At 42.8% G+C, this 14,135-nt stretch overlaps 1 protein-coding gene across 9 annotated transcripts in view; it reads right to left on the reverse strand.

The window, feature by feature from the left end:
* Positions 1-14,135, reverse strand: part of LOC139595129 (multiple epidermal growth factor-like domains protein 6) — a 189,986-nt gene that overhangs the window by 65,943 nt on the left and 109,908 nt on the right. For 8 of the 9 annotated variants that reach the window (XR_011680865.1, XM_071438112.1, XM_071438114.1 and 5 more), the window contains one exon: positions 3,705-3,827. The exons of the other annotated variant lie outside the window; for it this stretch is intronic. Coding sequence is in view for 7 of the 8 variants with exons in the window: in XM_071438112.1 (XP_071294213.1) it covers positions 3,705-3,827 (123 nt within the window). In the remaining variant the exon portion in view is untranslated. The remainder of the gene's footprint in view (positions 1-3,704; positions 3,828-14,135) is intronic. 9 annotated transcript variants of the gene reach the window in all.

The raw sequence follows: 14,135 nt of genomic DNA on the forward strand, positions 1-14,135 counted from the left end.
AGAATGGTTTGGGTTCATCCTGAAAATCATCTCATTCCCCTTGCCATGGCAGGGACACCTCCCACTATCCCAGCTTGCTCCAGCCTGGCCTTGGACACTTCCAGGGATGGGGCAGCCACAGCTTCTCTGTGCCAGGGCCTCCTCACCCTCACAGGGAGAAATTCCTTCCTAATATCCAGTCTAACCTTGCTTTCTGACAATTCAGAGCCTTTCTGCCTTGTCTGTCACAATATGCCCTTGTAAAAACTCCCTCCCCAGCTCTCTTGTAGCCCCCTGATCTGATAACAGTTAAGAAATACACATTCTCAACCCATTATTTTTTATAATGAAGGTGATAGTTTTACAAAGAGCTGGGTCTGAAGCCATAGTTAGATACCTGCATGGCAACCATGGGGTTAAAACATGCAATCCCTTCCAACCTGTGTTTTACATCACCTTAAATCCAACGCTGGCAGTGACAAGAAATGTAATTTCAGACAAACAGGGCTTATATTTACATTGGAAAACACAGATTTTAGAGTTGTAGAGACATTTTCTTTGTTACTTTCTTAATATATAAGAGCCTTAGCCTGCTAAAATCTCTATAAAAAACCTGCATCTCAACAGCTTCTCCACGTAAAGCAGACATCAAAGGTAACAGCTGGCACCAGAGATGAATCAGGGTCTAATGGCTGTGCCCTGTTTCCACTTCTAGGAGTTCAAACAGGAATAAATTCCACTGAAGACAATGAATCTACAGCAGTCCAAACCCACAGCCTGATACTACAATAAACATGTTCTTTCTGGGTTTCAGCTTTTCAGATACCAGCTGGTTAAACTCCAGTGAAGTCAAACTCATTGCATTAACATAATCAAGGCATTACAAACAAAGCAAACAAAAAAGTTGGACAGGGTTGCAGTGAATATTTGGTCTGGCACGTGTGTTTATAAATTAATTCAATGCTGAGCAAAATTTGTAGGACCAAAAAGCTGAAGGAAGAAAAGGAGCATTGAAAGAGATGGGATTTTATCATGACACGAAGTACTGGGTAACACCAAAGGATGCAGGAATTAAATAGTTTATTCTCACACACTGGTCATCACTGAACAGGGCAACCCACTCTGGAGATTTTTGGGTCTGAGCAGAGTAGGAGTAGAGTTCTCTGCCCTAGAGTATGAGCAGAAGTTTCCAATGAGAGCAGGAAGAATGGCAAAAGCAGATTTCCTCTCTCCATGTATTTTAAGGCTCATACTGGCAGAGGAGGGATGGACCACCAGCAACAAGTCAGGATCCCAAACACCCTGTGCTGAGGTGGCAGGAGGACCAGATTTACTGGAAAACTTGTGACAGCAGCTCAGTAATATTCCATGAATCACATGAGGAAGTATCTTATCCCAGGTTTTTGAGTCCTCAGATGTAGGCTGAATATCTTTTAAGATGATAGATCCACTTCCTTATGTATGGGAGATTTCCAAGCCATCCAGGCTGCAAAATCTGCTTCCCCTCAAATGATTTTGGCACTTTTGTTCCCACAAACACAGGGTTGCCAAAAAAGAAAAGCAGGACGTGGAAAGAATGAACCTAACAGCAATCTGGGCTGGGCTCCTCTGAAAAGCCTGTCTAGAGGGACTCTTGTTTCTTATTTCTGCAGCTGAGATAATCACCTTCCATAAACAGCTCAGTGCCAGAATGTGGTCCCTTTTCTTTCTCAGCATGCAGGAGAGATCCTTACATCCTCTGAAGTATCCATGGAAGAAATACCACAGCTAATCCAAGCCTGCTTGAAATGCTGGGTGTTCTGCTGAGCTGCACTAGGTCAAAGGAGAGGGGCATTAGTGGTTTGCTTCTCATCAGATGAGTGATGAAAGCTGAATGTACAGCCTGGTGCTGCACAAGGGGCAAACTCTCCATCCCCAGCAGGCAGCTACAGCCCAGATCCTGATCCTAGGCACTCCTGATTTATATGAAATGCCTCTCCCTGTCCTCATCAATTAGTAACTGTCTTGTTCTCCAATGCATGAGAGCTTATTATATCCATTTGTTTTGGTGTCTTGTCTAAACAGCTGGAACAGGGCTCAATATCCTCCCTCAGTATCTTGTGCATCCATTATTATGATAGCAGGGCTCTCTCAAACTCCTGCCTCCCATCTCAGGATTTATTTTTGTTTCTCCTTGATAATTTCTGAGACATTGCAAACAAAGCTGGTCACTGTATGAAGTACTTTGAATAACTTCTTGAGAATATTTACATTTACGAAATGAAAGCTTGTTCTCTGGTATTGTTCACAGCTTGGACAAAGCTAAACTGAGCTTTCTGATTATGTGAGGCAAGAGGAAACCTAACTATTTTGTGTCCACAGAAAATTTTACATATTACACATGTAAATTCATTTAATTGCCATTAACATCTACTTTTTGCCTTTATCACACAGTTCTCTTTCTCTTTTTCCCCCCAAAGTCCCTTTAGTCCCCTTTTTGTATAAAAATCCCTCTCCACCACAAATGAGACTATTCAGAAAGAGTAATGCAGCTCAAACAACACATCTTTCACTTCTGGGTCTTCACTGGTCAGATCTGATCTGAGCAAGATTAATTTCTCTTTTAATTTACAGACCACAATTGCTTCCAGTTAATTATGAACCACTCTGCTTTTATATTATTTTTTTCCCTCTCACTATAGTGTTTCCTTGACCACTCCTTCACCAACTAAGATAATCATGAAAAGACTGAGACTTCATTGCATTTTTAATTGCAGTTAATTACAAAACACTGAAAGTCTCTGTATGTGATAAACCCAAAATACCTAAAAGGGTAAGTTTTAAAATAAAAAATATATATATATATATATATATTATTCCCACAGCTTGAGCACTGGTACCTCCTGTGTCCTGGTTGCATCAGGAAATGTATTGCTGTGATAATTCCAGCAATGACTGATGACATCTCTGGCTGAAGTTAAGCACAACCAAGGGACTTTGTGCAGGAACTGAGGCAATGCCCAAACTCTGAGTGAACTTATTCTGCAGATGTGGTCTGACTGTGCTTGACTGTTCTTCCCATATTACCTCAAATCAGGTTTAAAAATTTAAACAAAAGGTGCCCTTTTCTTCTTCCCAGATGAAAGAACATTTTAATCCTTTCTGCAGAACGCAAAAATCTGACTTTTGTACTGATTTAAATGTGATACAAGAACTGTGTATTTCATATTATTGTTTTTAACAAGTGTGTTGTTAAAAACAGGTTTCAGGTGTGCCTTGTTTCAGGCTTTAGAGTCCAACCTAAGAAACATGGGGTTTATTTCTGCAATCCCCTCCACACAAACAGGCAATGTGTCGTGGCTGAGCTCCATGGTGCTCTCACTGACATGAGCACACATGGGGTGACTCCACAATCACAATCATTTACCCTGGACACAACCTCTAAAACCACCAAGTCCCAGGGCACTGCTGGGATGTGCCACAAAGAAAAAGCACTCATAATTAAAAAAAACATCATTTGAAATGAAGACCCCCCATGCTCTTTAGTGCCTCCTGCAAAAGAATTTTCACCAACATGAGACACCATCAAAAACCCAACAAACGAAACAAAAAAAAGAGTAATTCTGGCAATACCTGAAACCTCACAGGCTGTTTGAACCAGATATTTAGTGAAAACTCAGATTGGAGAGTCAGAAGGCTTTGCAGTTAGAGAGAGCCAGAGCTGGAGGACGAGAGGGGTTCCTTACCCAGGCAGGTGCGGCCGTCGGCGTGGAGCCGGAATCCCGGCTGGCACTGGCACTGGAAGGAGCCCTGGGTGTTGGCACAGCCCTGCTGGCAGCCCCCGTTCAGCACCTCACACTCATCCACGTCTGCAGAAGGAAGGGAGGGACACGGTGAGGAAGGATTACAAGAGACCTTGGCTCTCCTGCAGGGCTCATCCAAAATGCAGGGAGCTCGGGCTGGGTTGTTGTTTACTTCATTTTGGCAGCAAAGAAAAGGGGAATTTTATGGTATTTTTCCAAGTTCCTGCAGGCACTGCCTCTGTAGTCTCTGCTTCTGAAGTCCTGGTTAATTAGAGTGATTTGTGACATGGCTGTTTCATTGAGGCCAAAGTAAAATAAAAGGGAAGAATTAGGGTTAGATAACACATCTGAGCCAGCAGGAACTGCTGGTCAAACCTTTGGCTTTTATAAAAACTTACTCTATGAAGATTTCCTTTTGTATCAGGCCTTTAATCCTATTTGTTCCTGGGGGTACAAGCAGGTACAACTGACATGAATGGAAAACAGACACATTCTCCATCAACATTACATTTTCAACCATGGAAAGCACAGAGAGCTTAAAGAGAAAACTTTAGAAGAGTGAGGAATTTCTGCTGCATTTTCTGTGTCCCTTGCCATACAAGCATAGAGTCACAGAATGGTTTGGGCTGGATGGGACCCTCAAGCTCCTCTCACTGCAAGCCCCTGGCCGTGTTCAGGGACACCTCCCACTATCCCAGGTTGCTCCAAGCTTCATCCAGCCTGGCCTTGGACACTTCCAGGGAGGGGGGAAACCATTGTGCCTTGTTCTTCCTTGTGCTCACCTAAAAAATAGCATCTTCTCAGACAACCTCCCAGAGAAATGATGTGAGCTCCTGCTGATACCTTTTCCAAAGCTAAGCAGGCATCATTCCATATTTCAGGGGAATTTTAGAGGATTACATTCAGTCAAATGGAGAGGGAAACAAGCATTAAACCAGCTTGAGAACACTGCTGTAAAGTTCCAGCTGAAAATGATGGACAATGATGGACAAAGATCAAGAAGAGTTTAAGTAAACAGGTGAAGGTCTAAGACAGAATCATAAAAAACCTGAATTTCCAGAAGTACCACATAAGCAGTTTCTGCACCTCTTCAGCAACGCTGGGCTACTGTAAATAGCATTTGATTGACATGTTGACACCATTACCTTAAAAATCAACATGGGGTCGTTGGAAATAAGGGTCAATTAGTCCATTCCCTGAAAAAAAACCCCCTGGCAGATATTTGCCTAGATTTTGTCTGTCCTTTCCTTAGCAGTCCCCAGGGATAGCAGCTCCACCTCCCACCATCTCCCCCAGGGGCAATTCTTGTCCCAAATTATCCAAATGCCAAAGATATTTTCTTCCCCAAGTCAAGCCTCCCTCCTGCAACAGACATCTCTAAAGAACCCCCCTTTCAACACTGCAGCCTCCTGCTGATTTAATTGCTCTTTAGATCATGTTCTGAAATTATCTAATGGGAGGCAAGTCCACAACTGCTCCTGTGGGGGAAGCAAGTCCAGAGTGAAGGAATTTCCCCCCCATATTGCACTTGAGGAACAAGGGGTCTGGCTTTCATATCTTTGCTGTGGTTGCATCTGTTTTGTATTTAACTTTCATGGTTTACATATTTTTTTAATGCTTTTATGTTTATTCCATTTTAGAAAATCTAATCACAATTAACTGAAAGAGGAAGTTTTAAAGAAGACTTGGAAATGCACAACATGCACTTCCTGAGGAAATGCATTTATGAAGTTAAATTTTAATACTTCACATGTGAATTTCCCTCACCTAAAATGAAGTCCTGGTGTTGACTGGTGTTTAAATTCAGACCATTTGCTAACATGCACCCCTTTTTGATCCTCCTGCTGTATTTGTTGTTTTATTAGACTGTATACTACATACATGTCCTACTGCCCGGAGACATCTGGAATATGCTTTTTTGAAACAGAAATTTTGCCTTTTAAAATGTAAACAGTAAACAGAAAATGTTATTCACCATGTTTAATTCCATACCGCTAAGAACCAGACTGCTGAAAAATGCCAGGACGAAATGAAACCCAGGAAACCCTTTGTATGGAGTGTCAGAGAAATAAAATAGGCAAAAAGACTCAGAAAAATAGAACAAGGAAGCAGCTGAACCACATAGTACACCACATTCCAGTATTTATACCTCAATAAACTCAAACACTGGGAGCTTCAGTATTTTAATTTTATAGGCTACAATCAGCTGGAGAATTTCCCTCATATACCAAACACAGTTTTAAGTTCAGATATTGGCACTTACATAGGAGAAAAAATAGTCCAGCTAATAAAAACAAGCTGGGAGTTAGTGATATTTGTTAGTCTCCATTTGGAGATTTAAAGGAGTGGCTTGGTTTATGGGGGAGCTCTGCACCCAGCAGCAGCTCTTCCCTCATGCTGGCACATCCCAGAGGGCCATACAGCAGTGATACTGCTGAAAGGCAACACAATTCAATGCAAAATAAAAGATCCTAAACCACTTGTGCCCATGAGCCAGCCCCAGCCCCAGCCTGAGCCTCCCTGCAGCAAGAGGAGGCGAGACCCAGGAGCTGAAATTGCAGCTCCACGACGCCACATCAACAGCAAATCTGATGACAGATGATCCCTTCCAGCCCCAGACTTCCTCTGCAGGATCAATATTTTAAGGATTATATGCTGAAAGATTCCTTCACATCCAGCAGATAAAATCAAGAGAAATGCAAGGCGCAGTCGCCTTTCCACGTCTCCTCCATCTCAAGGCCAGGAAACATCTTCGCCCCCAGTTACAGCAGAAAAATTCCCTAATTATTTTGTCTGAGGAGCAGTCTGCAAAGCAGACACTGATCTAAATGCCTGAACTGCATTTGGAAGTTTTAAAAATCCAAACTATTTGGACTTTCATGTTTGAATTGCTGTACTAGTAAAGGACACATGGAGCAGCAAAAGAACAGCTTCTGCTTTTGTGGGTACACAAGTGGATATATTTTTTCTACTTGGCCGTAGAAAGATTAAATTATTGTAGAATAGCAGATGTATTAAAAATATTTAAAAGCATTCTTGAAATATAAAGCCCTTCCATTGCAATTCTAGACCATCACAGGATTATGGAAGATTGTATCTGCATCTGTGATTAAATTTGGATTAGTTTCCAGTGCAGATCAAACTTCAACACCTTCCTGCTCGAATTTCTATAGTTACAACCTAGGATGCTTATCTGAATAACCTGAATTTCAAGCCACTTATGGCTTGCTTATCACAAGCCAGGCTGTGATGAAAGCTGCTGCATCCTCACAAGACAGAGGGAGAGCAATTCCTGGAGACAAGAAGGAAAATGAGAGCTGTGTGCTGTCCCCAGGCTGTCTTGCCAAGGAGATTACGCTGCTGGGTGAACAAAGCAGAGGTGGTGTGTGGATATTCTCACCTTCAGAACATTTCAGAGATGCTTTACAGGGGGATTCCCCACTGAAGGTACCTTCCTGTGTCCCTGTTTGTTCACCTTTCATCAGGAATTACCTAATACTCAGTCAAACAAACCAAAGCCTGTGTGTTCCCAAGATGTAAAATATTTTAACCACATCTTTTTTAGCTCCTCATGCTCCTGAGGGCTGTGCACTTGGGCTGACCCTTCCTCCCTCCCAACACCTCAAGTTCCAAACACAACAGAAGAGGATGTCATGTACAAATGCCCAACTCACTGCCAGCACTGTGCCCTTTCCAAGGGCAGATCCTACAGGTGGAGTTCCAGATTGTGACATCCTCCACACCCCTGACTGAGGGCCCTGCTAATCATCAAGGAGGTTGGTCCCTAATTGACTTGATTAACCACATGAAAAGTCCATTTGCCCTGCCCAAAACCTGTTTCAGTGCAGAGCTGTGTGACTGCTTGTTTGGAATTCAGGATTGTCACATTAGCAGCTTTTTTCATATCGTTATTAAAATGCTCAGGAACAGCTATCATCAATCAGTTCCTCAAAAATACACAGAGAGCAGTAATAAACATAGGTAATTAGTGAACCTGCAATCATGGTTTTTATAAAGGAAGAAAGAAAGCAAGATGCTGCCAGATCAATTCTCTACTAACAGAAAGCTTTGCTTTTTAAGACCACTAAGAAATGCAAACAAGATACAGAACTCCAAATAAAAGAAAAACAGGATAACAAGCCTCCATTTTGAGAATCCTGAATGGAGGATTGATGATGTGCCAAAGGTATCCCGGGGATGGTGTTCTCCCTGAAGGGGACACTGCCCAAAGCTCCATGTGACAGCAAGGTTTGCCTCTCAAGGAGCTTCCCCCAGCCAGGGGCATTTCTTGAGGGTGACCAATGAACAGGCTTTCCCTCCCTTGGCTACTAAAATTTGCAGACTGACAACTGTTCAGAGTCAGTGTTTTCTGAGAGATAAGCAGACAAAAAACTTCCTCTTCCTAGTGCCCAGGCACTGATGGAGAAAGAAACCAGAACTGGGCAGGACCAACCTCAGCATTTAGAACAGATATTAGGAATGATTTCATCCTGGAAGGGGCCATAAAGCCTTGGAACAGGCTGCTGGGGCAGTGATGGGAATGCCACCATCCCTGGACATGGTTTAGTGGTGAACACAGTGGTGGTGCTGGGCTGACTGCTGGACTTGATCTTGAAGGTCTTTTCCAACCTTAGGGGTCATATGATTTCAGGATTTTATTTAATAATTAATTAGTTCTCTGCAAAATCTTTTCACTTGGTCAAGCAGAGAACAACACAGAGAGGCAGAGATCAAACAGTTGTGAGCATCACCTACCCCACAAACACCAGATTATGGTGATTTTCCACATGGATGGAAAGATTTCTGTCCAGCTGGGAGCTGGTGTGAGAACCCATTCCTTGCTGGTACCTGCACACAGGGACCCAAACACACCATCTCTGGATCTGGCCCAAATGACTTTCACTACACCCTTTTTATTAAATTCCTAAGAAATACTACCTAAAACAGGAATGAATGACACACAAACATTTCCTCTTTCCAGCCGCCACAATCCCCCAGCTTGCTGCAGAAAGGATGAGACCAGCAAAAGCAGGGAAATACAAAACCCTACTTGGATTTACTCAGAGAATGGTTTATGCTGATGGTTTTAAAGTCACATCATAATTAAAAATAATTACAATGATTATTTATTTAAAAAATCTGGACCAGAAAGAAGAAACATGGTCTAGTCCCTGCAGCATTATCTTAAAATTCACTAAAATCAGGGTTTGACCCCTCTTTACCCAGGGAGCTCTGTGGGTCTCTGGTCCCCACAAAATATTGTGAGGATCAGTCAGGAATGATGGTGACAGAGAAAGAGGGAAGACTGGATCTTAAGTACAACAAGAAACCTTAAGAGGCTCTATTTTAAATTATCACAAGTGGATAAACTATTCAACTCCAACACAGATTTGGAAATAGGTTCCAACAATCTGGCTCACCCCTCCCTTGCCCCAACCAGCTCCCCCAGACTCTTCAGCTGCAGATCATTTTGTACATCTGATAAGAAAACTCTGATTGTTTGCTATTTAATGTGATATTTTAAATCAACAAAGATGCATGACAGTGCTTTGCCTTCTGTTATTTGCAACTACACTGTTACTACTCTCTTTTCTATATTCCAAAGGGTGTTTAAACCTCACAAAAGTTATGAAGTGAAAATATCATATGGTCTTTCCCCACTAATTACATGGAGGATTTTACACATTATTTAGTGTGTTTTTCAATTAAATAATTTATGTACTCATGGGAAGGAAGGGAAACAGGCTTGGTTCCCAGACATTCTTAAGCTGATCACAAAATCAGAAATTATTCTATAAAGTAAAACTTAAAATAAGCCCCCGTTATTGCTGTAAGTAGGTAAATTTATAACAGATTCAACTCACAGCTTCCTTTAAATCACAGAACTGCTCAAGTCTCAAGCTCAGAAATGTCCAAAATTTGACAACTGGTGTGAATTCCCTCACAAAGCATGACATAATTTGCTCTTGCAGCAGAAGTTTTGAAAAGGATCTCTCCCCTTTTACTAACACAAAAATGATTTTCAGGGTTTGAAACTCCTGTTGCTAGAAAAATATTTGGCCATCTTTTCCACAATGAAAAAGTTTTACATTGATATTGACTCTAGGAAGGAAAATACAAGTTTGAAGTCTGGTCCAAAACAAAGCCTAAAATTAAAACAAGAAAAACCCCAAACCAGTTCATATTAATAAAAAAAATATTTCTTTTTCATTGAACCAAATTCAGCAGCAAAGATTGAGAAAAGCAGTTTTGGGTGGCTGGGAAGTTTTAAACTGCAAAACTCCTGGTCTGGGGCTCTTTTTTTAATGCTCCACAAAACACCACAAACACTCTACAAGCTCCTTTGAGTGGTTTCCTAGAACCCAGTGTTAAAACACCTCCACGAAACAGCTTTCAGCACAGATAAATGTGCTCCTGCAGAGCCAGCTGGGTCATTTTGAACTGTTAGTGCTCCCAGGCTTTTATTTTTGCTCCTCAGCTATTTGTTCTGCCCTTTGCTGGCCCCTGCCATGGATTAGATGAGCATCCATTGTCTGAGCCCGCCAGGTCAGCCCCGAGCTGCTGCAGCTTCCTCGTGTTCCTCACTGCCAGGTGTCACAGGCAAGGCTGCTCCAACAGGATTAACTCATGGAATGGCTCCAGCAAGCCAAAAGGAGCTGGGAAGAGACTGGTTAAAAGGCAAGGTTAATGATTCCTCACCCAATTTAGCCCCTGCAAGCTGGTTTCACAACGGAGGAGGACCCTTGTTGGAGCAGCCAGTTTTCTGCCACTTTTCTTCACCCAGGATAAAGGACAAAGCAGCTTCTACCAGCACCCATTTTGCAGGCAAAGAAAGAGGCTTTACAAGTGATCTGATTATTTACCTGCTCCTGAAAATGGGGAAGGGAAGGTAAATAATGGCATTAGATCACCACAGCTTTTTGTCTGTCAGTCTGTCCTCCAGACCTCCCTGGAGATTTGGTGTGTTGTGGAGAGACATTGTCTACCCTGTAGCTGATACCTTGTCCTACAGCTCATGTGCTTTCCCAGGTGGTTTTCAGGACTTCCAGCTGTGCCTAGGCCAGGTTTCACTTCTCTCCTTCTGGTTTCTCTCTCTCTCTACACAGGAAACACCAAAGGATGGAAACCACAGCGCCGTGAAACGTTGAACAGCAGAGTCATCAATGGGACCTTGTGCTAGGTAATAAATATTTGTGTCCAGATCCTAAAGGGGATGCTTCTCCTGATGACTGTTTTCAAGGGAAAAGGACAGAGGCATCTCCAAGGTATTTTTGACAGACCCATGGAGCAGGAGTGCCAGGAGCTGCCCCACAACCTGCTTTTGGAGAGAAGATTTCTGTGAGCACTGCAAGGGACAATCCACCCCAGCAAGTCTGAGACCTGGATTTCATTTCCTGGTCCGCCACTGGCCTTACTGGGGAGTAAAGAGATGAATAAATTGTCATTTATTCATGAGAAATCATGCAACCCTGTTCGTGGGGGCCACAGGTGACTGGAAAGAACAACACTGACCTGACACAAATCCTGGTAATTTGAATTCATTGAATTTGAACTTGGTGGGGCAAAGCCTCCTTTCCCTTTCCCCTTTCCTTTCCTTTTCCTTTCCTTTTCCTTCCCTTCCCAGCCAAGACTGGCACCAGACAACCACTTAAAGTGGTGACTTGTTGCTCCCAGTGCCTGCACCCTGCCACCACAGTTCATTTCCCAGCTGTCCCCCAGGACAGAGATCTCCTGCACAGAGTGATGAGAAAAGAGAAAATTGGCCAATATTTGTACTGCCCATTTCTGCTTACTCTCCATGCCTGACATGCCACTCTCTCACGAGATATTTAACAGTGGTTTAGCTCAATAAACATCCAAGAGCCCCTCATCCACAGCTCTAAATGCAAACCATATGTTGCAGATGAAAACCCTGAAGATTATAATTAGAACTGTCCATTCAATTTAAACAAAGTCAAGAATGAAAACTATTTCAAATTCAATAAACAGGCCATTTCAAAGTGTAGACACTGTGGAGGACAAGCTTAACAACTTAATTGACAGGTAAAGCTTCATTTCTAATCCTCATTTTGATATCATCTGTAGCCTCAGGAGTCAAAACACATCACTGCTCAGTGCTCAAAATATGCAGAGAAAATGAAAATGTCAGCTGAATGAAAAAAAAAAGGAGAAGCATCTGTTTGATAGCTGTGTAAGCCTGTGATATGTAAACTGCTTTGGAGTCAAGCAGCCCTAATTAGAGTTTCAAGGAATTCTTCATTAAATATACAGACAGAGACATATATATATATATATATGTGCACACACACACACTTTAAGCAATTATTGAAACCAGACAATTTGCAGGAAAACCAGGCTATAGAATTAAAGCAAGGAACATGACAATTTCACGGCCAGACCCCAGACAATACCGTGATGTTTTCACACAGCCACGTAGAAATAGATTTTTCATCTTTTCACTAAGCAGGTCTGTATGTTTTTCTCCACCCAAAGTATTTAAAACAAAAAAAGAACGATCTTTTTTGGGATCTTGGTGTAGTACACAGCATCTCAGCGAAGTAAAGCCAAAAAGGAAGAGTGATGGGGTTACCAGCCCCCTCAGTGGGGTTAGACTAATAGATATTTTGGCAACTGCACCCCCTTGACGACTCCAACTCCCATCAAAATGAAACCCACACAGATGGACACAAACTCTCACTGAAGAACTGTGCCAGGATAAGTGAATGACCGCATGAAATAACAAGGGAGTACAAGCTGAAGAATGACAAACCAAAGAAAAGGGTAACTTAGGCTCCTAAAAAAAACAACACAACAAAACCCAGCTTCATTAATGTTACTGCTTCCAGTAGAAAAGAGGTAAATGTACTGGCTGTGAACAGGGAAGTTGGAAGGGAAGGTTTTAATACCAAATATCAAAATTTCAGGTGGTTTCTGCTTAGGAGAAGGACATTGAGATCACCAGTATCAGCAGCTACTGCAAGATTTTCTGATGTGGGGTGGAACAGCAGAGAGAATATTTGTTATGGGTCTATCAATTTTTAAATACAGCTCCTCAGCACAGCCCAGTTGGGCCCTGCTGTGTGGTGGGAAGGTGGCAAAGGAGGAGAGGATCTCTACAAGGAGCTGCACTTAATAAGGGACAGCATGATACAGCCCAAACTCCTTGTGTGGACTCAGCTCTGAGCTGTTTTAAGGAGGTTTATGTGTTGGACCATCAGCATCTCCTCTCGGCAGGACGTGGCAGTTTGCAAGAGTAGTCCTGGAATAAAAAGAGAAATGCCTGATGTGATGAGAACACCTGGATTTTGCTAGCAGCAATATTAATGCACGCTTGCTGAGATCTGTGCCTCTGCTACAGCAGAATGCAGAGAAATGTGTTTTCCACACACAGCAGGTAAAACATGCACAAGAAAATTATAATCACGCAAACACCTTCATAATCCTGTGTTTCCAGCTTACAGCACACGTGCTATGCTGGCTGAAATACAGATGTGGTTTGTGAGAGGGAGGGCACAGGCACCATTCAGCCACCAAGCTCCACCTCTGCCCCTCTGAAGCTGAGACCACAGCACAGCTCCTGTCCCGGTGTCACAGCTGGCTCTGGCATTGCTCTGCAGCCTCTTCAGGTGCCACCACAAGCACTGATCCCCCACTGCAGCCACCCCAGCTCCAGGACAATCTAAGAGATAAACTGCCAGGGAGCAAAGGACAGCATTTTACACAGCTTTTCTTGCACTGCTTCCTCTATGACATAAATCATGTGTGACTCTGCAGAGGTTCTAGAAGGAGAAGAGAGAAGTGACATGAACACATCCAAAACCTACCCATGCCAACTTCCAGAGCTGGATCCTAATCATCAATCACAGAATGGTTTGGGTGGGAAGGGACCTTGAAGGTCAACCAGTTCTAATTCCCTTGCCATGGAACACCTTCCACAAGCCCAGGCTGCTCCAGCCTGACACCTTCAACTCTTCCAGGTATAGGCCACAAATTTTCTCTGGGAAACCTGTGCCAGTGCCTCACAATTCTCACAGGGAAGAATTTCTTCTCAATATCTGATCTAAATCTGCCCTCTGTCAGTTTGAAGCCATTTCTCTCTCTCTTATCACTCCATGCTTTTGCTGAAAGTCCCTCTCCAGCTCTCTTGGAGCCCCTTTAGGCATTGGAAGGGGCTCTGAGTTCTCCCCAGACATTTCTCATCTCCAGGCTGAACCACCCCAACTCTCTCACCCTGTCTTTGTGTCACCAGGGCACGGAAGAATTTATTTTACTTCCTTTTTTCTTCCTCTTCCCGAGATTAAAATTCACATCAAATTAACCAGTTGATTGCTCCATTTTTATTACTAGTTGTTTTTGAACTCCTTGGCTGACACT

Source organism: Agelaius tricolor, unplaced genomic scaffold, assembly GCF_023055355.1.
Source record: "Agelaius tricolor isolate 1412-34295 unplaced genomic scaffold, bAgeTri1.0.p SCAF_12, whole genome shotgun sequence".
Classification (NCBI taxonomy): domain Eukaryota; kingdom Metazoa; phylum Chordata; class Aves; order Passeriformes; family Icteridae; genus Agelaius; species Agelaius tricolor.